The 25,371-nt window shown below is 38.9% G+C and overlaps 2 protein-coding genes across 3 annotated transcripts in view; both read right to left on the bottom strand.

The window, feature by feature from the left end:
* POLD3 (DNA polymerase delta 3, accessory subunit) overlaps positions 1-25,371 on the bottom strand; it is a 50,559-nt gene that overhangs the window by 4,709 nt on the left and 20,479 nt on the right. For both annotated transcript variants that reach the window (XM_032166937.2, XM_058446806.1), the window contains exons 5-11: positions 25,133-25,265; positions 19,340-19,607; positions 18,061-18,133; positions 12,911-13,076; positions 9,181-9,287; positions 3,302-3,414; positions 1,731-1,809 (exon numbers count right to left, since the gene is read on the bottom strand). In XM_032166937.2, the coding sequence (XP_032022828.1) occupies positions 1,731-1,809; positions 3,302-3,414; positions 9,181-9,287; positions 12,911-13,076; positions 18,061-18,133; positions 19,340-19,607; positions 25,133-25,265 (939 nt within the window). The remainder of the gene's footprint in view (positions 1-1,730; positions 1,810-3,301; positions 3,415-9,180; positions 9,288-12,910; positions 13,077-18,060; positions 18,134-19,339; positions 19,608-25,132; positions 25,266-25,371) is intronic.
* LOC116476686 (secretin-like) lies at positions 8,573-8,860 on the bottom strand. Its single transcript, XM_032761539.2, has one exon. The coding sequence runs from the start codon at positions 8,858-8,860 to the stop codon at positions 8,573-8,575; it is 288 nt and encodes a 95-aa protein (XP_032617430.1).

The following is a 25,371-nucleotide window of genomic DNA, read 5'->3' as shown; positions in this document are numbered from 1 at the left end:
CCCCAGTTTCTGCTGCAAACTCACAAAGAAAGAAAGATGAGCTTTCTAAACCCACAGAACAAATCTGACCCAGCACAGGACAGGGCAAGCCCCCTATGCTGGTACATTTGGAACAGTCTGAGCAGAGAGAGGAAAGCAGAACTCCTTTGTTGGTAACCAAAGCCAAGATTCATTAGGTTGAGCTTGGACCAAAAACCTTTTAAAAAAAAAAAAAAAGTGCAATGTGAGCACTGTTTTCACTGTTGCATCCAAGGCTCTTAACAGTCCTGTCTGGAGACAGGAGTGCAAAAAAGTCCACATCACACACCTGGCCAAAAATCGAGTACTATATTTTAAACAAAGCAATAAATAATTACCCACAAATTCCCAATGAACTCTCACTCTCACAAAGACATTTGACTTTTTTCTTTTGGGGCAGAAAGAGGAGGAAAAAACTTCTGTCCTCTTAAATTTAAAAAATACACTGTTGAATTAAGAAATTCAACAGTAAATACATATCACCCATGGCCAAACCAAGAGGCTTGAAAATGGCAACTATTAAAAGACTGAAAGCCAAAAAAAAAAGAAAGAAAAAGAAAAAAAAAAACCCATTCAAAGTCCAGAATTCACAGGTTCACAAGAAATTTGGCACTGAAAAGACAGAATTTCCACATGTAAAGAATTTTACTCCCCAATCACATGCTACAATTAAAATGGCAGAGGCCTTTTCAGAGGACTGGGAGGTGGGGAATAGTGGGACAGGGAACACAGATGACAAAATGTCTTCACTAGTTTTAAGAACCTGGAAAGGTTGATTCTTCAGAGCCAATCTTTTAAAAACAAGTCTGAACTAGAAAAAAAAAAAAATCAGTAACAGGGAAAATAACCTTCTCTGAAGATCCAAGCTGTGGCAGGTGCCACAAAAGGCAAAATGACAACCATGGGCTATCCAACTAACAAAGGTAAGAGCCTAAACCCACAACTCTTTTCAAACACAAAAATACAGTACCAGGATCTGAGCATCCCATCAAACCTCAAGTGCTAAATCTTAAAAGCTCCACAGAAGTCTGGTTTGATTATGGAAAGGGTAGAAGAAGCTAAAACATGGCTGAAGAACTAGCCAAAGACTCAAAGCCTGAACTCTAATTCCTCCCTAGGCCTTCATAACAAGCACATGCTTTTACCTAACATGGCTTACAAATAGGAAACATAAAGGAAGCAATCTGGATGAGTCATACCCTTCTGAAGAACAAATGGAACCAAATACCAAAGATGACTCTTGATTACAGTCTAATCATTGTAGCTTCTTTTCCACTGTTCAAATTTATAAAAACAAACATTCTAGAAAAAAAAAAAAAGCTTCTCAATGTCTATGATAACATCTTAAGCCCGTACTGTGGTTTCCATCTTGTTTTTGGATATATTTATGCCACCTGAATCTTCATAACAACCGCACATTTAGGCAAAACGGATATTCCATAGATAAGAAACTCTTCACCAGAGACGACATAACTTTTAGCCAAGATCTCTGTGCTTATTTTTATAGTGTACGACCTAAATAAGAACCTAGGGGTTCTGACTTACACTGTGCTACACAAAGTGTATGCCATAGACAAACAGCATCAGTACCACTTGGGGATGATTCACATGTAAATTAAAGTTTGAGATGTACCTGTTCTAAAAGGGATTATGGTGCCTCTGTGGTAATAAGAGATTCTATCTCTGGATTTGGAGCCAAATATTTGTCTTACCTATGCAGCCTTCCCCATCCACATAAGTTTTAGATTTTAGTACGCGTTTTCGTTTTCTTTTGTTTTCTCCACTTGAGCTCTAAAAGATGACAGGATACAATGTTAAGCTGATCAATTATGTTATACAGAAAAACAACAAAAGCTTTTACATCTATACTAATCACTCTCCAATACTCCATTATGATAAAAAGTTTAAAGAGAAACTCTACATTAGTTTTAGACAACCAACCCCATCACACAGACAAGTTACGCCCACTATATACACAGGCTTGATACTTCATTGTTCATAAGAAGCAAAGTAGCACACTGAAGAAAGAACTGTGTTCTGTTCATTCAGTCAATAAACTATTGTTAGGTAGTGCAGGCAACATGGTTAAAAAGACAGATAGGAAAAGGACTTTAATGGAAGAAAGAGATAAGGAAAGCAGACCACTGCAATACAGTGTGGTGAGGGCTGAGGCAGATATTATGGGAGTACACAGGGATGGCCCCTAAACCACACCAGGGATTTCTGTGGCATATGCCCTTGCTGTAGATACTTGCTATGTCAGCCTTCACATTTGTCTTCTTTTTTTGTCTGTTTGTTTTTTAGAGACAAGGTCTCACTCTGTTGCCCAGGCTGGAGTGCAGAAGTGCAATCATAACTCACTGCAATAGTCCAACTCCTGGGCTCAAATGATCATCCTGCCTCAGCCTCCCAAGTAGCTGAAACTACAAGGCATGTGCCACCATCCCAGATATTTTTAAAGTAGAGGCAAGGTCTCCCTGTGTTGCCCAGGTCTCAAACTCCTGGACTCAGGCATTCTGCCCACCTCAGCCTTCCAAAGTGCTGGGATTACAGGTGTGAGCCAACACGCCTGGCCAGCCTTGACACTTCAACATTATAGCTGTCTAATTTAGTCTCAAATAGGTATTACTAATATCAACTTCCTTTTATCTCCACTGGTCTCTTTCATCCCATTTTCTCTTCAGCTAATGAGGAATCAGCGTAAGATTTAAATGATGGTCTTAACACAACGAATTAAGAAAAACTAACAGAAACGAAGGAAAAAAAAATTGTCAGCAACTATTTTTTCAACTCTTCATTATCTACACTAATGGATGTAGATAAGATGCAGCTGAAGAGAGTTCAAAGCTGTATTTCCCCTTTGGTTGACAGTTTTCCCATCCAGCCCTTTTCCAGAATTGCTTCTGAAGAGCAACAAACGTGTTAAGTTGTTTGTTCCCCTCTGTCTTTCACATGTTGCTCTGATGCAGGGGGGATCTCTTTTTACACCACTCTAACAGGAGCTGTACAGCAGAGCAGAGATGCTGAAGGTCATGAAAACAGAACAGCTCCCAGGTTCCACCTCTGCAACGTTCCTGAGACTATACCCGCTAGCGAAATCTCCCTTCATCTAAGAATGGAGGGAACGCCCATTCCGTACAACCTGTAGGAGAGCAGAATGAGACAAGAGCCATCTACTGGCATTTGTGAAGTATATAGCAAGGGAACTGATTTAGCATAGTGGTTGTAGGTCCTTAAGACATAAAGGATACATGGATATGCAAGAATCCCAGTATAATTTTACCTTGACAGAAGGAGGTTCAGGCTCAGTCTTTGGCACTGGTTCAAGAGGTGGAGACGGAGGAGGAGGTGGGGATGGTGACTCAGCTTCATAAGCCGCAGGAGAGTCTGGGAAGACTGAAATAATGAAACAGACTTAGATCAGAGAACTGCAAGCACTATCTGGTATAATGCCTTCTCCATTGGTTCTCTAAATTGACATGTCCAGCAAAGGGGATTTAGCAAGCAGTAATTCATGATAACCAAGAACTTTGCAGTTATATAGTTATCTCTAAAATACATATTTTATTAATTTTATACAAATAAAATCAGAGAATCAAGAATTATTACAGCCAGAAGTATCTTAGCTAAATTTTTCTTTTATAGCTAAGTCAGATTATGAAGTTGGTTTACAAATATCCACTCATCGCCTTCCATATGCCATGTATTTCACTTTATTCTTACAACAACTCTAAGAGACAGATTTTCTTATTTGCACATTACAGTAAACAGAGGTTCAGAGGGGTTCCTAAACTTGCCAAGGTCACACAGCTTATAACTGAGACAAGAGGTTTCAAGCCTAAGTCAATCCAATTCTACAGCCTTGCTATTCCAACTATCCCATGCTACCTTACCATTGAGGACAAGACATTCTCTCTCAAGATCTACGTGCAGATAATCCTCAGGTTATAACAAATGTTCCATGCCAGAGTCTTTCACTGTGACCTAAGGGTTACTTTTAATCACCTGAGATGTTTGTTAGACTGAAAATTTCCAGCTGATGTTAAGAGTATAAACTTGGAGGTGGGTGAAGTCATCTTTTAAAGGATTATCATTATTTAAGCTCTAACGACTAGGACCTGCTTAATATTTTGCATATTTCTAGTGACTGCTTCACTGATAAGTCTTGTTCTGCTACAGTGAGGTTAACAGGAAAGAACGCTTTTAGGAAAAAAATACTGCTGTGGAAGTGGCATCACCCAAGATATGAGCACCACCAGAAGGATCCCATCATTTCTCAACAATTGCAGAATTGGTGGTCTTAGTAAACAGCCCATGAGAGGGGAAGTAAAAATCCTCAACTGACCTACTACTCAATCACCACAAAGAAAGTGCTGGTCAGGGGACTGGGTAGCAACTTAGCCTCACCTGCTCCCTGAATCTCCTGGCTGTATTCAAATTCTTAACACAAGTCTTGGATCTGAAATTCTCCCAGCTGATTAGGTCAGTGTTAAAAATTATGACAGTGAAGAGTTCAAGGCCAAATGGCCTAAAGAGGTGAAGCAGAACAAGAGCCAGAAAGAACAATAAATTACACACTTTAAGTATAAAATGGGCCCCCAAAACTTTATAAGCTCTAGGAAACAAGAGAGAGAAACACAAAAGGAAAGCGGTCCGGCTATTAGCCAGCTCTGGGAGGCTAGAACATGATGGGAGCTCAGGCAAGAGAGAAGTCAAACCCCAGAAGCAAGCCTCCATTGTTCTGAAGGAACAGCTATGAAGAAAGCTGGGCCACAATGGTAGATGTGTTATAATGGGAGGAGGAAAATTTAGGCAATGAGAAAGTCAAAGGAATTTTGAGACTCACAGTAATAAACTTAGGCGTTCTTATTCTATTTCCAGTTCTGAAACCAGTTGACTTAACCAAAGAAAACAATCCTAGTGACACCCTCTAAGACCCCTCTCACAGCACTGTAGTCAAATGTTTATCTAGATCCCCACTCTAGACTCGAAGCTCCAAAAAGGCAGAGACACCACGATTTCCCTGGCATAAACATAGAGTAACTGTGTGTGTGTGTGTGTGTGTGTGTGTGTGTGTGTGTGTGTATTTACTTAAATAAAGGAAAACCACCACTTTCTGAACTAAATTTGGGATGAGGAACATCCAGGTCAAGGAAGACAACATATATCTCTCTCTTCCTTCCACACACTCCCTGAGAGAAACACTGTGATAATAAACGAGTAAAACATTGTAACTCCCCCAAACAGGGAAGAGAATAGTAGAAGAGTCAAGAGCCCTTAATGATTAAGAAATTTCAACAAATCCCTGGAAGATGGAAGGCAGATGGGAGAAAGTTGACAAAAGAAGCATCAGTCAAATTAGATGAGCCAGAGAGTAGAGATTATTATCTATTATAAAACTTCTATTTTTATCTGACTTTTAAAATTGTAAATATCTACTACTTTGTTTAAACTTGCCGCCATTCATGTACTAGAACATATGTCTGTCTGCCTTAGTCTTTACCAAGCCAAACATCCCCACTCAATACATTTTTACTGACACAGACATAAAGAATGTTCGATGCACTGGTGTATTTTAAACAGATTTGTAGCCAATCTGCAGCTCTTCAAGCAAAAGGTAAGTAATGAAATATCACTTATTCCAGGAAAGCAACCTTTGTTGGGATAGAATAAAAACTGCGATGAAACTAATTTCATAGATCCAGTGTGTCAAAGAGTTCTCTGGCAGAGACAGGTAATTAGAATTCCTGGAAACCATTCACAGCTTCCTAGGACTATTTTTTAAAAATACCTATCTTTACCTAAAAATGGGGATCATTTGCTTAACATTCTCCATAAGCAACTTGCAAGGACTGAAAATATTAGCAAAGACTTAAATATATCAGTTAAAACTACATTTCTTCCTAGCAATGTAGATGTTATTCTTAACGTTATTTCTTTCTGGGTCTGGCCTTTTTTTTTGTTTCAAAAAGAGAGTATATAGAACTACTAAAGGTGCTTATGACCCTGCAGGGGTAAAAGAGAAAGGAACAGTCCCTTGGGGAGAGAGTTACAAACAGAAGTGGAAGGGAATTTTCTGAAAAAACTGAAGGTACTTGCAAGTATGGGCACCTCAGCAGGAAGAGTAGAATGAGTAATAAGAAAACTATCTGAACTTGTTTCCAGACACAGGTAAAAGAAAAAACAGGACAGGTGCAGTGGCTCACGCCTGTAATTCCAGCACTTAGAGAGGCCAAGGCAGGTGGATCACAGGGTCAGGAGTTCAAGACCAACATAGCCAACATGATGAAACCCCGTCTCTACTAAAAATACAAAAATTAGCTGGGCGTGGTAGTAGGCGCCTGTAATCCCAGCTACTCAGGAGGCTGAGGCAGAGAATCGTTTGAACCCGGGAGACGGAGGTTGCAGTGAGCCGAGAATGCATTGCACCACTGCACCACTCCAGCCTGGGCGACAGAGCAAGTCTCCGTCTCAAAAAAAAAAAAAAGCAAGACAAAACAAAAGAAAACCATGTACCAAGCACTGTCTTGGCACTTCTGACACATCATCTTATTTCATGTTCATGAAAAGCCTATACCATCTATGATAAAAATCCCCATTTTAGAGATGCATAAACAAGGAATTAAACAAATTAACTAATCTGCTTAAAGTCACACAATAAGTGGTCAAGGTAAAATTTAAACCCAGGTCTGCCTGACTCCAAAGTTCTTGTATTTTCTCTACTCCTGCTGTTCCTTTTCTAACTTCTGGCTGAAGACAGCATATTGAACTAATATGACATATTCAGTGTAACAGAAATAAAGCAATAATAAGTTAGAGACTGTGTAAAGGTTTAAAAAAAAATCCCACTGGCTTTGAGACAAAGACGAAATTTAAGAATAAAATGGCAGAGGTTTATAAATTTAGTCAGATGCCAAAAATTATCTTTGCCAGAGGAAAAAAATCTAAGAGCTTCTGCTCTATATCATCTGTTATTATAGGCTGTGCACCTCTATCGCATTTCTTCACATTCCTTTCAAAACTAAATAACCCCACTCATATTTCTAATCACCCAACAGTATTATTTTTGTAGGCTACAGATCAGAACTATAGGGAATATTTCAGAAGGATATAATGAGTGCTCAACCAACCATAGTCATTCCTTAACTTAGAACTGACTCCTTTACTAATACTAGAGTATCTAGTTCAGCTTTTTAATGTACATTAGGTTGATAGCTTCAAAGACCTTTCCAAAATCTTCCCAAGGTCTTTTACTGATTGGAAATAGGGAAGACTATTCCAATTAGCACCTATTCCTACATTTACTTCCTAATTATTTTCCCATGTGTCTACATGGAGTTGTTCCTTTCAGCAGCCTTGGCCAAAGCATTCTGATAAATGACAATGGAATGAAAATATAGCATTTGCCTCTCTGGGATGCTCACGTGTCTTACTCCTACCCATTCTAAAGAGCCACTAAAAACCACGGAAGGACATTGTACCTCTCACAGGATATCACGGGCTGTAATTCTAAACACATAGCATGAATGGTAGAATCTAAATCCACAGAAGTGTCAAAGATGCTACACCTCTATCACAGATTCAACTTCCTGCTACTATTTCTTGGGTCTGTTCATTTCTTTTGCATTACTGTCATCTGTATATACAATTTGTTTTTTTTCACTCACTTGTATAGTTGAGCTAATATCCTTTTTTCGGAAGCCTCTCTTACCATTTTCAATTCCTCTTAGAGTAGTTTCTGGAAAAAGTAGAATCTTACAAGTTTCATTTTGTCCTTTGATAGCTCAGTAGGTTCCTTTTTTGCATTCATTATTCTTCTTTACTCTCCCTTTTAGTATCTGTTTGTGTTTGTCTCTGTATCTTTATGTGATGCTGAAATCCTTTGGACTGTATTTCCCCTCATTACCTAAAATGTTTTATACCCATTATGCCACGAATTCATGGACAATTGATTAGAGCAGTTCAAACTTTTCACCACTGTGTCTCAAGGTGGGCTTTTCAAGATAGAGTCGTCCAGCATATCAGTTCAACCCATTTAACTTTCTTTTTAGCCTCCTTCTTTTTCTATATACTTTATACAATTTGGGGCAAGATCTTGGCTCTTCAAAATACTTGATATTTTTTAAAAAGCATATTAATGTTCCCAGTAAGACTCTTGCCCTTATGAGGTTTGCTTATCTTACAACATTGCCCACAGCCTAAAACTAGAAGGGTCCACAGTGTCATTCCCTTCTAACAATGACACTGTAGGTTGTTCCAGTTAACCCTAGTTTTACCTGTGTGGACCACCACCAGTAATACCCTGGCTGCCTAGAATGTCACAATTCTTAAAAGATTCACATGAAGGTAGCTAAAGGAATATCCTCCCCTTAAAAGTAAAAGAAAAGAAAAGAAAAGAAAAAGTCTTAGTATGTATAATTCTTTTTTTTTTTTTTGGGTCTGATTCCTCCTTTATTGGTGCGGAGTACCACCCCTCCCCCTCTCCCCCAGCCCGCCCCCCACCCCAAATGCCGCTGCGCTCCTCAGCCGCGCAGGTGGTGAGGGGGTTCCTTCCTCATCTGGGCCGCAAGGTTCCTTCTGCAGCAGTGCCGGCTGGTTCTGAAACCATAACCCCAGGCCTGGGCCCAGGGGGCAGCCAGGGAGACCAGGCCCGGTCCAGGGCCATCCTGCGCTTCCCCACCAGGCCCTGCAGCAGCCGCTGGAGCCGCGCGCCCTCCCGCAGGCGGCTGAGCTCGCTGGTGAACGTCCCGTCCGAGTGTCGCCGGGCCCTGGGGGGCGCGGGGCGCGCGGCGGAGCCCCCGAAGAGCAGCAGCAGCAACAGCAGGAGGGGCCGGGGGGCCATGGCGGGGTCGGGGCGCGGGAGCTGAGCGCTGCGGCCACGGCCCAGGCCCCGCGAGGCCCCTTTATGGCGGCGCCCGGAAAGGGGACCTGTATAATAATAATTCTTATCCTCTTTCCCGCTGTGTTATTTTGACAAATTTCCAAAAGATCACGGTTCTAGTCAAAAGGCTAACGCAGATTTCAAACAGAAAGAGGTGCTATGGTGTCTCTTAATGTTAGAATTACTACCTCATGGTGATCCTTAATCCATTACTTTTTTAGCTCCTTGAACATTGAAAGTAAAATTGATCCTCCTAACCCAAAATGAATGGTAATGCCCACCTTCATCTTCACTGCTATCAGATTCAGGAAGTTTGATTCTTCTCCTCTTTTTCTTCATGTTTTCAGTTTCCTTTGTCTCATCATCAGATAACGCTACTCGCTTCCCCCTGTTGCCATCCAGAAATAAATTAAGTGTGTTACACAGAACAAAAATGTAAGTATTCACACGCTCGTATGGGTTTTGCTTTATAACTCGTGCTCTTAATTCCAGAGGGTAGAAAAGGACGGCCAAATAGTCCAATAAGGACTCTTGTTAAGGATACTCTGCTAACTGACTACAACTAGGTCACTTCATGAGGTGACTTGAATAAAAAAGTTCTAGAGTTCTCTAGAGACTGCTGGAAGCCACAACCAGGTTATCAAGAATCTTTCTAAATTCCTTCTTACTTCCCTGATTGGCCTTTCAATTATCCAACAAGCATTAAATAAGCAGCTACTACATACCTACAAGGCTCTTTGCTAGCCATTGAGAATGCAACGATACAGAAGAAAATACTGTTTTCAAGAAGCTCTGGCAAGCACCACTGGCTATAAGGCAATGTGGTAGATTTAACTGGACAAATAAAATGTTATGGAATATAATTCATATTTGAAAAACTTAAAAGCTAAGTAGAAGTTCATCATGTAGAAAGGGGAAACATATTTTAAAGAGAAAGAACGATATAAGCAAAGGCAGAGATATCCTTTTAAGGTGATTCTAATGACATAATAAAAAAAAAAACAACCTAGACTCCATCGTGACATTATTTAGCTCCTCTGGATGAATGGATACTCCATCACACTCCTCATGCAACCAACAAGTAATTTATCAAAGGCCTACTGAATATTAGAGAAACAAATATATACAAGACATAATCTTTGCCATCAAGTATGTCCTATATAACTTTAAATACCAACTTTCCTTTCTACCTTGAACTAGAAAAAGAACAATTAAACCCAAAGTAAAAGGAAACAATAAGAGCAGAAATCAATGAGATAAAAAATAAGAGAAAATTAACAAAGCCAAAGTTGTTATTTTTGGGAGATTAATAAAATTAATAAGCCTTTTATAAAACCCATTTCGAAAACAGAAAAATATAAATTATCAATCAGGAATGAAACAGTAAAGAAATCCGTATTGAGTACAGGTTCTACAAACTCGAAGAATAAGGTTATATAATGAACAGGTTTATGCCAATAAACTCAACACTTTAGATCAAATTTTGACTGAGTTTTAAAAACACAACTCAGTCAAAACTGATCCAAGAAGAACTAGAGAATTTGAACAGCTCTAGTTAAATCAAATTCACAATAAAAACCTTTCCCACAAATAAAATCCAGCCCTGGATTCACTGGTAAATTTTATTAAACATTTGAAAAATATACACGTATATATAAACTCCTTCAGAAAACAGAGGAAACTTCTCCCAACTGCGGTCATGGATCACTTAATGACAGGGACATATTTTGAGAAATGTATTGTTAGGTGATTTCACTGTGTGAACATCAGAGTATACTCACACAAACCTAGATGGTATAGTCTATTGCTCCTAGGCTACAAACCTGTACATCATTGTTACTGTACTCAATACTGTAGGCAACTGTAACACAACGATATTTGTGTATTTAAACATCTAAAAAGAGAAAAGATACAGTAAAAATACTGTATAAAAAAGATTAAAAATGGTACACACGTATAGGGCACTTACCATGAATGGGGCTTTCAGCACTGAAAGTTGCTCTGACTGAGTCAGTGAGTGAGTGGTGAGTGAATGTGAAGGCCATAGGATGTTACTGTACACTACTGTAGACTTTATCAACACTGGATACTCAGGCAACACTAAATTTATTTTTAAATGTTTTTCTTTCTTCAATAATAAACAGCTTACTTTATTTTCAATTTTATAACTTTTTGGCTCTTTTGTAATAACACAGCTTAAAACACAAAAAATTGTACAGCTGTACAAAAATATTTTCTTCTTTATATCCCTATTCTATAGGCTTTTTTCTATTTTAAAAATTTTTTATTTACTTTTTAAACTTTTTTTGTTGAAAGCTAAGACCCAAACATACATTAGCCTCGGCCTACACGGGATCAGGATCATCAATGATCATTGTCTTCCACCTCCACATCTTGTCCCACTGGAAGGTCTTCTTCAGGGGCAGTAACACACATGAAGCTGTCATCTCTTATGATAACAATGCCTTCTTTTGAAATATCTCCTAAGGGCTGCCTGAGGCTATTTTACAGTCAACTTTTTTTGTAAGTAGAAAGACTACCCTCTAAAATGATAAAAAGTATAGTGCAGTAATTATAGTAGCATAGTCATTTTTATTATCAAGTATTATGTATACACAACTATTAATATACATGATATACTTTCACATGACTGGTAGCACAGTAGGTATGTTTATACCAGCATCATCACAAACACGTGAGGAATGTGTTGCACTACCATGTCATGACAGCTATGATGTCACTAGGCAATAGGAATTTTTCAGCTCCATTATAATCTTATGAGACCACTGTCATATATGCGGCCCATTGTTGACCCAAACATCGTTACACAGCACATGACTAATCTTATGAAGTCAGCACAATTTTGACACAGCAACTTGATAAAGACATTACCAGAAAAGAATGTAACTGACCTATAGCCCTCATAAACACAGGCAACAAATGCTTAGTGTAATATTAACAAATCTAATCCTGCAATATATAAAGAAGGATAATACATCATAACCAAGTGGAGTTTATCCCAAGAACATAAGGTTGGCCTAACATTTTAAAATCAGTGTAATTCACCACATTAAGAAAAACACCATCTGAGCATCCAATAAATTCAAAAAAAAAATCTGTCCAAATTAAATACCCACTCATGATAAAACCTCTTAGTAGACTTGGAACAGAAAACAACTTCTTCAATCTGGTTAAGGGCATCTATTAAAAATCTACATTTAACATCACATTTAGTAGTGAAATACTGAATGCATTCCTGGCAATAAGCATCAACAGTGAGTGATGTACCCATGGTTGTGGACATTTTAATCCATACAAGTCGTATGTTCCTAGGCGGTGAGGCCCACTGGACAGAGCTTTAATACTCTAAAATTTCACCATTTTGTTGATGTTTTCAACGAGAGTAGTCCCAACTTTGCCACAAAAGTCGTCTTTCTAGGCCTATCAGCGTTGACAGTGTCCTTTAGAATTTCTTTCAACAGACTAATTCTACCAACTATGAGGTAGTGTCTCCAATTGCTGGATCTAGGTTTAATAGCTTATGTGCTTTTTATTTTCTTTTCTAATTACATTTTACCACTTGAAAAATAAACCCATTGATATAAAAAGAAAACAAAGAAGTTTTTCTCTTAAATTTGACTGGAAACAGTAACTGTTCATTTGGCAATTTGAAGTCAAACACACACACACACACACACACACACACACACACAACTAGGCACACTTATGCCATGTCCACAAATTTAAAGCAAAAATTAACAATCAATTTAGATCAATAAGGCCAAAAAAATGACTTTGGTCCTTAAATCATCCAAACTGGCTGATCCCACAGTCCTACTCCACTAGATAAGCTACTGGGATTCTCTTTCCATTTTGGTTGTATAGTTGTATCCCTAAGGCATTAAGTGGGATTTAGTACTTAACTGAAAACTGCCTGCTGTCAATAAGCCCAAAGAGACCTTCTCACTCACAGTAGAGACTCTTCCCCAACAAGCAACAAAATTTTCCTACCTTTTTTTTTCCTTCTGCAGCACCTTAACAGGCTCTGCTTTTTTGCTGGATTTTTTCAGGCCTGCAGGAGTTGCCAGCTTTGGTTCAGTGACAGACACTGTAGGCTGCTCCACTATTTTTTCTTCTTTCACTGCTTGTTCTGAGTCCAAATTGACTTTAAGTTTATCTATAAATAAAGTATAGCAGACGACATATGACCCCATCATGCAATATTAGTATATCATTCTTTTGACAGTCTACCATGTGCCAGGTAATATGTTAGGAGCAGGGGCAAAAAGGAGCTCATGGACTATTCAGAAAACATTCCTCCTTTCCAACTACCACTCTAACTGTATAACTTTTCATTTCTGCCCCCTGCTAATCCCTCATTGTATCACAGCCCCCAGGCTAAATGATAGTAAAAGCAAGGCTTAGAAAAAACAAATACAACTTTATGAGGTATCATCCTTCTCATTTTCAGATGAGGAAAATCAAGAATCAGAAGGATTGCAAGATGTTTCCCAACAATACACAATCACTGGTGACAATGATTTGCAGCAAGACCTTTACTTTCTATATACTATCTTTTAATGCCTGGATACCCTTAATATCTCACTACTACCTTAATGATAAAATTTAAAGACTATTTTGGAGTCAAAGAAGTTTGGTTCAAACCCCGCTTCACTCTGGGAAAGTTATTTTATCTAAGTCAGTCTTTTCTAAACCTGGGATAATATTTACAAGATTATTATAAGGATTAAAAGAGATCAGTATTGGTTAAATGATTTATCCAAGGTAACACTGACAGAAAAGAGTTGGGATTTGAACCAAAGTCAGTTTAACTCCTCAAATCCTTAACCTTTCCCTACACCAAGCTGAAGAATGACTACTGTGCACCAGGGAGAACTAAGAAATGCAAACAGGCCTAGCCATCTGAGGAACTACAGAAGCATGTCATCTAGCCTTCACGCTGTACTTAGTGATAGCTTTTCACAAGTAAAGTCACAAAATACTATTAGAAAGCTGTCAATAGCTGGAGGTGCTTCAATAAGTAGTCTTGGTTATATGTTGTGTAATAGCTTAAACCATCTACAGTGTAGAAAAAAATTGGCCTCATAGTCTGGGCTATTATGCATAGCTTAGTATAATAATTTATAAATAATGTGTATTATTTGAAGGTGTAGGTGATGGACCAAAGTGTAAAATGCAATCTATTTATACTTTTCTTTTTCCTGAAGACTTGAATGGAAAATGCGAATGGTGGAATCCACCTTCCCAACGATGGCATACTCTTGCATTTTCAACTGTTGTTCTCAAGTATCAGTGCCTCTCAAATATCCCAAATTGTACAGGAGAGTAAACATGCATCTCCAGGGGTCTAGGGGTCAACAGCCAATCCAAAAAATACAGTTCACTGGAGTCACATGTGTAGCTTTAAAATTTATGCAAATTTTGCAATCTATCACATAAATTATATTGTTTTAATAGCAATTGTTTTAAAAATTGCATCATTAGGAGAAAAAAACCTCCAAATACTTCCTACCTATCTATGGATTAAGGAAAGAGAGGCTATTGCATTGAATTTACCAATTATAGAAAACTGATCTGAATTAAAATGCCACTGATCAAACATTAGATTCAGCATCCAGAATTTCTTCTCTCTGTCTTGGTTTCACAGAATTTTGAGACCTCCAACTTAAACACATATGCAGCTACCAATAGCCAATTAACTGGTAAAGAGGTAGTTCAATGCAACATTTTAAGGCGATTATTAAGGAAAATTTAATGACATTTTTTTGTTACCTGAATGATCAAGTCACCTATCTTCTAGCTGATTAAAAACATTTCCTTCTTATACTCAAGAAAACATGAAACCTTTTCAAGCAAATAAAGATAACCAATTATGACCTTTAAATTTTGTCATCAATGCTGAATTTTATTACATATAAAGCATTACTTTTAAAAATTGAGATATAATTCACATACCATAAAATTCATCACTTTACATTCAGTGCGTTTTAGTTGTATATCCACCATTGCTGTCCAATTTTAGAGCATTTTCATCACCCCAAAAAGAAATCCTAAACCCATTAGCATTCCTCCTCAACCCCAGTCCAGCCCCTGACAACCTTTATTTATTTATTTATTTATTTATTTATTTATTTATTTTTGAGACAGAGTCTTGCTCTGTCGACCAGGCTGGAGAGCAGTGGCGTGATCTCGGCTCACTGCAAGCTCCACTTCCTGGGTTAACGCCATTCTCCTGCCTCAGCCTCCTGAGTAGCTGGGACTACAGGCGCCCCCCACCAGGCCCAGATAATTTTTTGTATCTTTTTAGTAGAGATGGGGTTTCACCGTGTTAGCCAGGATGGTCTCGATCTCCTGACCTTGTGATCCGCCCGCCTCGGCCTCCCAAAGTGCTCGGATTACAGGCATGAGCCACCGCACCTGGCCCCTACTTTCTGTCTCTATAGACTTGCCTATTCTGGACGTTTCATACAAATGAAATCATATGTGATCTTTTCTATCTGGCTTCTTTCACTTAATATTTCAAGGTTCATCCATGTCATATCACATATCCATCTGTACTTCATTACTTTTTATAGCTGAATAACATTTCATTGTCTGGATATACCACCTTTGTTTATCCATTCATCAGATGACAGACTTTTGGATTGTTTCAATTTTTGGCTATTATGAAGAATGCTGCTATGAACATCTATGCACAGGTTTTTGTGTGGACATACAGTTTTAATTCCCTTGGGTAGATATCTAGGAGAGGAACTGCTGGGTAAACTCTATGTTTAACTTTTAGAAGTACTGCCACATCATTTTCCAAAGTGAGTACACATCATTTTACATTCCCTACAGCAGAGCACAAGGGTTCAATTTCTCCACATCCTTGCCAACACTTGTTACTGTGCAGTATTAAGTTTTAAATGGTTCAAGTCCCCACAATGAACTCTCTTCATCCAATTCTCGAGCTTCATTTTCATTGTAATGATCTTGTCACGTGTTGAATACAATAAAAAAAGTCATAATTTTACTCTGAACATTCAGCCTTGAAGAAATGTCAAATAAATTAACTTTGTAAGCAATTCTTTTTTAGATTAATATTTAATAGTATTTTATTTTATCTAGGTTTTCCCCCTCACTGTGTCATGTGCCATCTTAACACCCTATTACTCCTACCTAGCAATTACAATCATCCACTATTTAAATGTTTTCTTTCTTTCCTTTCCCTTTTTTTTTTTTTTTTTTAGAAATGGGGTCTTGCTATATTTTTGGCTGGATTTGAATTCATGGGCTCAAGCAAATCTCCTGCCTCGGTCTCCCGAGTAGCTGGGATTACAGGCATGTACCACCATGCCTGGCTTTTTTTGCATATTTATTTGTCCATCTCTCTCAGTAGAATATAAGGACTTGAGGGCAGGGACCTTGTTTGTCTTTTTCTCTCTTGTATCACCACTGCATAACAATGCCAAGCACATAGCAGGTGCTCAATCTATTTGCTAACTAAACACATGACTTAAATAAGCATACTTCTGTATAGTCTGATTTTTTTTTAACAATTCACAATCACATATTTTATGTATTTTAAAAATAAGAATTTTAAAATTCACTGAGTTTTTAAGGTTACAAATGCATTAAAAAATCAACCAACAAAAGGGTGGGTCTCATCAAAGTTGCCAAAAAACCATATTCTGACTGGGTACAGTGGCCCATACCAGCCAGGCAGGTCAGTGACAGCATGATGCTTTAACACAGCAGTCCCCAACCTTTTTGGCACCAGGGACTGGTTTCATGGAAGACAATTTTTCCATAGACAGGGGTGGTGGTGGGCGGCGGGAGGGGGTCGGGGGCGGTGGTTTCAGGATGAAACCGTTCCACCTCAGATCAGGCAATAGATTCTCATAAGGAGCCCACAACCTAGATCCCTCACACGCGCTGTTCACAATAGGGTTCGCAATCCTATAAGAATCTAATGCCACCACTGATCTGACAGGAGGTGGAGTTCAGGCATAATAACACTCATTCGCTGCTCACCTCCTGTGCCAGCCGGTTCCCAAGAGGCCACGGACTGCTACCCATCAGTGGCCTGTGGGTTGGGGACCTGTTTTAACAGAAGTAGGAAGCATTCCCTGTGCACCGATTGTGCCTGCCTGCAGTAATACAATAATGCTTTCCAGTAACCTTTAAGTATCACATTTTCCATTCACTTTTCTAGTTACCCATTCTGAGCTGCAAGAACACAAAAATGTTCTCTGATAGCTTTTATAGCAAACACAAAAACTGTCACCCTTACATAAGCAGAATATGAAAGAAAAAAAAAAGTCACTCCAATCCCTCCCGTGACCACCAAGTTAGCCATCATGGAAAGGCAGAATTCTAACTAATTTTGCTTGCATAGGCATGTAACAAAATGTCTCCTTGAAAAATCTTTGTAAAACTGATGCTCCAAGAAAGTGTGCCATAATTATCCTGTGGCTCCTGCATTCTTCCTGGTATTCTACCACATACTCTCAGGGGATGTACACTTGATATGAGAAGTATGAAAATATGTGACTACTGGTTCTTTCCATACGAAAGAATTCTTACTTAAGTATCTTTTTAAAAATAAAGAAGATTTTTGCTTTCTCAAAAAAGATTTTTAAATGTCCATTACTACTTGGGCCCTTCTAATTCACACTGGAAGTCTAATTCATTACTGTGAGTAATCTGCAAAAAATAACCGAAGAAAGGCAAAATATTTGCTTTTGTGGACCCTTGAGAGATAGAAGAAATAAAGGTCACACCAGGTAAACTGACTCTAGCATCCACGTTATTAACCTCAACACTATACTGCATAGCCAGGCAGCCTCCCTTTTATTTTAATCACCCATTTTCAAGGGCCCTATGAAGCAAATAGTTCATTATCTTTTCAAGGCAGGAAGTTAAACCAGGAATAATAAACTGCTCTTGAAGAGCTCTCGACTGAGCCTAACTCACTCATAAAGTTCCAGCTGAGTTACTTTCATCAATATATTGGGCAGTACACTGTAAATTTATGTTAGAATGCAGGTAGTCTCCTGAATAGGCAAAAACTAGACAAAGTGGCTTTCACTTCAGGTATAATATGTCATTACATTAACATTCATTCATTAGTCAAAGTAAGGTAAGAATATGCTTACTCATAGCAGCTTTTCCAAAAAAGTTGCTCATCATATTCCCTTTCCCTGGTGCCTTGTTGCCTGCTGAAGATGCCTACAAGCACAAAAAACACATATGATTTTTTGCTGGCATTTAGGCTGTTCATGAAGTAGCAGTCTCAAACAATCTCTTCTATAGCACACTGTTGTGATGGTATAGTCTCTATATAATCATGCCAAAACGCATAGGTGTTAGATATAAGAACAAATCTAGAACAATAATCCATACCAGATAGTAACTGGTGTTAATCTCTAAAGCTTAGTTTCTTACAGATCTTATAAAATTAATTATCCATGGATATATCTAAACTTTTCTTGAGCACATTTAAAAACTACTTAATTTGACAGAATTAAAAAAGATCAGAGGCAGTATGTACACAAAGCGGGAAAACCTAAAACATTACATTTTTAATCATCAGAAGTAGATCTGAATTCCTGGTTCCCACCATTTAGTAGCAATATGGGCTCCAGGCAAATTACTTAAGTCTAGGTTTCAGTTTTACCATATGCAAAAGGGAAATAGTTAATATCTCCCTCACAGAACTGATAAGAGGATTTAAACAAAGACATTGGCACACAGTTGAAATTCAATAAACATTACTGTTTTCCTCCATCCTTCTTCTTTCCCAAGATAGATGCTTGAAAATGACAGTGATGTGAATTAAATACACTTGACACTGGTAAATGACAGTGATAATAATAATAGTAACAACAATAATTATACTTTTCTGGATTTTTAAAATAGTATCTTAATGATACTTTTCTTAAGTCAATGCCCTTAAGTTAGTTCAGATGACTGAACAACAAAAATCTAAGGGAAGCAAATAAAGCAAAAACAAAACAAAAAAACCCGCATAAAGAATGGGAAATACACTAGGAAGGAAGGTATATATTGCAAAGCCCAGAATATAAGATGTTCCTCAGAATGACATATTGCAAATAAACATTTTTTTGAACGTTAACAATTCTCGAGGTGTTTTCACATGTTTTCATCTGGGTCTCACAACAATCTTGTAATGTGCACAAGGTAGGCATTACCATTTTGCAAAGGAAATCCAAGGTTTGGTGAGAATCATTACCAAAAGCAAAAGAACTCTTTCAGATAACAATATCAAGTATTAAAGGGTTCAAACTAAAGTAGAAAAATCAGAACTGAATATCAGAATCTTATATAAATAAACTACTACCACTGGAACCATTAATGCTTTTCTAGTTACCCACTCTGAGCTGCAATGAAGGGGTATCTTCAAAGAAGACTTACATTTGTTACTTCTTTAGCCTCTGTTTTCGCTTCCTTGTTGGTTTCTTGGGTTTTAGCAGCAGCTTTGGAGGCAAACATTCCCATAATTCCTTTGGGCTGCTGGGAAACCTGCTTGGATGCAGGTGGGCCATGACCATTGGTGGTCAGCTCATTGTTGGCTTGTGTCTCACTCGACATGTGAAGATGTGACTGCTCAAACTTTTTGGAAGATGAAGAGGAGTCAGCAGGAGATCTAGGGACTGCAGCTGCACATTGTATAGCACTAAATCTGGGGACAGAAATGTTACATTAAGTTAATGTCAGCATATGCATTCTTGGGTGGTTCAACAAAAAAAGAAAAAAAAAACTAATGTCAGTATAAAACTTTATTTTCAAACTCTTGCTTCTTCCACACAATACTTAACTCTAATATTGTTTAGAATCAACTTTAGAAAAATGTTGTATGAAACTATTACATAAAGAAACAAATATTAGAGAGAAGTGAGTCACTTGTACTAGGTTATACATCTAGTTAGTAATAGATAGGATTGGAATTAGGTGCCTTCTACCACCAATTGAATATTCTTGCTTTTTTTGAAAAAAGTATCCTAATTCAAAAGAGTAGGAATGCAACCAACAATAATAAAAGATGCAGTAATTTCATTATCCTTGGGAAATGAAATAGCCCTTGTTTTTAAAGACCTTCCGCTGATAGGGCTAGATTTGCAATAAATATTGACTGAATCAAAACTAAGCTTTAAATATTAACAAATTTCCTGGCAACTCTCTTGGCCAGAGTAAATCATGCTGTAGGGTTGGGTGCATTGGCTCACGCTTGTAATCCCAGCGGTTTGGGAACCTGAAGTGGGCAGATTGCTTAAGCCTAGGAATTTAAGACGGGCCCGGGCAACATGATGAAACCTTGTCTCTACAAAAAATACAAAAATTAGTTGGGTTTAGTGGGGCATGCCTATAGCCCTGATTACTCAGGAGGCCGAGGTAGGAGGATCACCTGAATCCAGGAGGTCAAGGCTGCAGTGAGCCATGAGCTCATCACTCAACTCCAGCCTAGGAACAGAGTGAGATGCTGTCTCAAAATAAATAAATAAATCATGCTTTAAAACAAGGAAGAGGCCGGGTGCAGTGGCTCACGCCTGTAATCCCAGCACTTTGGGAGGTCAAGGCAGGTGGATCATGAGGTCAGGAGTTCAAGACCAGCCTGGCCAAGATGGTGAAACCCTGTCTCTACTGAAAATACAAAAATTAGCCGGGCATGGTGGCACGCGCCTGTAGTCCCGGCTACTCAGGAGGCTGAGGCAAGAGAATTGCTTGAACCCAGGAGGCAGAGGTTGCAGTGAGCCAACATCACTACTGCACTCCAGCCTGGGCGACAGAGCAATACTCTGTCTCAAAACGAAAAACAAAAAAAAAATGGGAGAAGCTGGGAGCAGAGCCACTGGCTCCTATAACCTATAGTCCTTTACAGCCATTTGTTAATAATTTCTAATAATACTAATGGCACCGGACAAGTAAGTATGCCCAAGGCCAAGAGAAGAAAATTGGTGGAACAGATTGTGTGGCATATTAAAGGGAACATACATCTCTCTCTAATCATTATAGAAGTGCCGTTTCACACAAATCCATAATGTAACATTCCACATTGTGAATGGGTAATTGATTTAGCCTTCTCAAAGGATTGTACTTAAAGCAAAGTTCCCCAGCTTTTTCTAACAAAGAAAAATATTTTGTTTTTCCCAGTCTCGCTTATTGAGCATACGTAAGACCTCCTTGAAGTCTTATTTATCTTTTTTATTTCGGGCACCCAGCTCAAGACCTGGCACATAGAAAAGTGTTAGAAACGACATGTTGAAAGAATGACTAAGTGAATGAAAGTGAGGCTTCTGGCTTCTCTCCCTTCTTTAGTGTATCACCTTCAACTTGGGGTGGGAGATTTCTAAACTATGTGGTGATAGCAATTATCTTAAAGATCAACCAGGCACAACTTCAAGATTAACTGCTAGAATACCTGGCCTAATGAAAAAAAAAAAATCCCTGATACATCATTTCATCTCAGAATTTACTTTAGACTGGGCAGCCCCAAAGCTAGAGTCAAAAGCTCCAAAAATCTTCCACTGATTTATTATGGTCTTCATCAGAAAACTCTGTATTTACACACATCTTTTATGCATCAGAGTTAAGAACAGACGGAAATCATTTGCTTTCACCCACTGCTCTTCCTCTCTGACCTTGCAGTGCTTCCACATACAAGGAAAAGGGTAATGTTTTATTTCACTGTCAACGTCTAAAGTTGGCCTTGAAACAACTCTTTCTCCTTCTGGTCTGAATTCCACACCTTAGGGTCAGGACCAGGAATTGGCAATGAGGAAGAGACCGAGTTAGGCTAGGAGTATGTCTGATGACAAGAGATCTCTGCCCAATCCTAAAATTTCAACTTTCTGCACGTCACGGCACTTCTTAAAACACACGAAATCATAAGTCAGATCTCAGTTGGCCCATAATTCTCAGGACCAAATACAAACTCATTTGTTGGAGATAAATTCCCTTTTCTACTGAGGATACTTTAAGTATTTAGGTAAAGTTTCACTGAAGTGCTTCCTATTACCACATTTCTACTTGCCATGTTTATTTTAGTGGGCCCTGGCAGATTTCATTTTGAACTTTTGCGTCACTTTTATTCTTGTTTGCTTACTTGCTAGATACAACAAGGGAACTGATTTTTAGAGCCTGGAATACCCAATTAGATTTTAAAATTTTTTGAAATCTAGTAATATATTTCAAATAAACTTATCAGGGTGTTAATATTTTCTTGAAATCCTTCCCTAAAAGACGAGACTTGTAAATTATTACTCTCTGGCCATATATTTGTTTATTTAATAAATATTTGTATGCTTATTATACTCAAGGTTTTGAGCTAAAGAAAAAAAAAAGAATTAATGTCTATCATTAATTCACTCAATAACTACTTATTGGTGTGCCAGGCACTATTTTGGGCATATAGTTAACAATTTAGACATGATCCCTATTCTCATGGAACTTACAGAAACTACGGCAATTCTACATCTCTCTCTCCTTGAGGAACCATCTTTATCAGTCATCCCACCTCCCCAGGATTTTCAACCTTTTCTTCCTATAGCACCTTTCTAACAACCCAAGTTCAAGTCATTCTCAACTTGAGAAATGTATATATCCTTCCCGTCTCAATCCCTCCTTAGCTACCACCCTCTTTTCTGCTTTGCAGTCGAATCTCTTGGTAAGAGCTGTCCATATTTGCTGTCTCACTTCCTCTGTCCCCATTTACTTAGCTCACCAGAATCTGGTCACTCCACTGAAAATGCTCTTACCAAGGCTATCACTAAATGCCATGGACAATTTTCACTTCCTAACTTACTTGGCTTCTCAGCAATGTTTGACATTGTTGACTGGTTCCTCCTACTTGAATCTCTTTCCTTAGGGGCTGAAACCCCATATACTCTTATCTCTGGTGGCTCCCTCTTGGGCCCCTCTTTTTCTATTCTTCCCTTGAAAAGCAGCTATCATTAAATAGTGCTTACCATGTGCCACGTGCTATTCTAAGTGCTTAACATATAATAGTCCATTTAATCCTCTACAACCCTATTTGGCTGGTACTACTGTCAGCCTTACTGACAAGAACAGGGAGGCACTGGGAGGTTAAATAATTTGCCCAAGGTCACATAACTAGTAATTTGGCCTAGAGTTTTACTTTCTGCCCTTCTTTCATTCTATACATTCTCTCTGATAACTGTATCTACTGCTATGGCCCAGTTACTATTCTGATTCCAAAATCTCTATCTTTACCCCAGATTTCTCTCCTTAGTTCTAGATTCACCTATCTTTTGCGATGGACATCCTCACTTGGATTTCTCACAGGCTTCTCAAACTCAACATCTCTAAAACGCAATTTGTCATTTTTCTCTCTCCTAAAGCCTGCTCCTCCTGTTTTATATTCTCCTTCTTAGTATCCAGCTGCCCAAGCCAGAAGCATGGGTATCAACCTTTCAATACCAAGAAAGGCTGTCTTCCACCATCCCCTACCCCCACACACCTTGTCCCCAACCACTACCATACATTGAGGTGTTTTTTTTTTTTTTTTGAGATGGAGTCCTGCTCTGTCGCCCAGGCTGGAATGCAGTGGAGCGATCTCTGCTCACTGCAAGCTCCACCTTCTGGGTTCACACCATTCTCCTGCCTCAGCCGCCTGAGTAGCTGGGACTACAGGTGCCCGCCACCACGCCCAGCTAATTTTTTGTATTTTTAGTAGAGACAGGGTTTCAGTGTGTCAGCCAGGATGGTCTCAATCTCCTGACCTCGTGATCCACCTGCCTCGGCCTCCCAAAGTGCTGGGATTACAGGCGTGAGCCACTGTGCCCGGCCACATTGAGGTTTTTTGATGGTCATGACTCATTAACCTTCATACTTCTCCATCCCCAACAGCACAACTTTACATCAGAAAACTGTCGTATCCACCTGGATTACTGCCACATTTCTCCTCCCTGATGGCCTTGCCTCCAGATTATTCTCTTCTGATCAATACTGTAGCCAGAGCAATCTTTCTAAAATGCAATTTTGATAATTTCACTCCATCTGCTTAAATATTTTCAGTGGCTCCTCAGTGCTCTCAGAATAGAGTCTAAATTTTTATCCTAGTAGTCAAAGCATAATGTAATTCCTGCTTGGCCTCTTTAGTCTTCTGTCTAATTATTTCCTACCTTTCACTCTAAGTTGCAGCCATAGAAAACGATCGTGGTTCCGCATAAGCATGTTTTCTCTCTTAGCTGTCCTTAGTCTCTCATTTTTCCTTTGCCTGGCTATTTCTACTGGGCCGTCAGGCCTCACCTGAGATATCATGACCTTCAGTGTCATAAGTTATAACAGTCTTGTCCCCTCACTCTATCCATCCAAAAGTGGGAGATAAGTGCCCCCGCCAACGTCTTCTCCCAATATTCCTCCTATTACAGCACTCTTACACTGTACCATAACTGCCTGTCTCCCATCAGTTACATGAAAAGGCACGCGGGCACATTCACTCTATACTGTATGGTATGTCATAGGTACTCATGAGATATGTGCTGAATGAATTCAAATGATTTTGCTCAGTACCTGTCAAAGTAGTACGTGCTCAATGTATGTCTGGGGAACTGATCTGAATTCTCAATACAACCCCACAAAGGAGACATTATTACATCAAATTTAAAGGCGAAGAAACCAAAGCTCAAAGAGTTCAAGTAATTTGTCCAATGCCACTGGGCTACTAAGCAGCAAAGCCACAACTCAAGCCTGTGACCACCAATTTCCAAAATGTACATGCAGTATAGTCCATTACCTCCTTGTGCTGTTAAGGATACAAAAGATTTAAAAAACCTGATCCTGGCTATGGAAGCTCAAGAAAAAGTTGCTTTTGGATGAAAAGTAGAGGGATATCAAATTAGGAACTGTTTTTTTAAGGACAACATTTGAACTGGTTCTTGAAGGATGGGTAGGATTTAGACAAGCAGAGACTGGGTAAGGGAGTTAGGGCACGACAAACATTTCTGGTGGCAGTGACAGGATAAATACATGAGAAATAGATTTATGGGGAGTCCACTGGGTTTTCAATATGGGTTGTGGCTGCTATTTTTCACCTTATGATGTACTAATAAAACCAGGCATGTTTCTTACTGCAAGATAAATGGGGTTTTACTAGACTTGGCATTCACTCTTAAGAGGCAGCCACTGTGTAAACATCTTACAAAATCAATTCGTAAAGAAGCCCACAAGGAACATTAAGAAGCTTACTTGCTGCAGTTCTGCAAGTTGCTTTTAAGGATGTCATAGTCAGTATTGAACAGAGGCCCACTGTCCTTTAGCATGGCTTTCTGGATGCTGTACACATGGATGCTGGCAGTCACAGCTAGCTTGGACTTCACTGCTACAAGTCAACAGGAAAAGCAGTCTGTTAATATACAAACTTCATAGCATGTGGGGACTTTAACAAGAAACCCTTCTGCATTAAAGCATTTGTAATCTGTGGTGGT

Source organism: Hylobates moloch, unplaced genomic scaffold (genome assembly GCF_009828535.3).
Source record: "Hylobates moloch isolate HMO894 unplaced genomic scaffold, HMol_V3 SCAFFOLD_11, whole genome shotgun sequence".
NCBI lineage: Eukaryota > Metazoa > Chordata > Mammalia > Primates > Hylobatidae > Hylobates > Hylobates moloch.
This window is presented reverse-complemented; position numbering and strand designations above follow the sequence as displayed.

Coding starts and splice junctions, on each gene's coding strand:
- LOC116476686 (XM_032761539.2), bottom strand. CDS start 8,860: ATGGCCCCCCGGCCCCTCCTGCTGTTGCTGCTGCTGCTCTTCGGGGGC.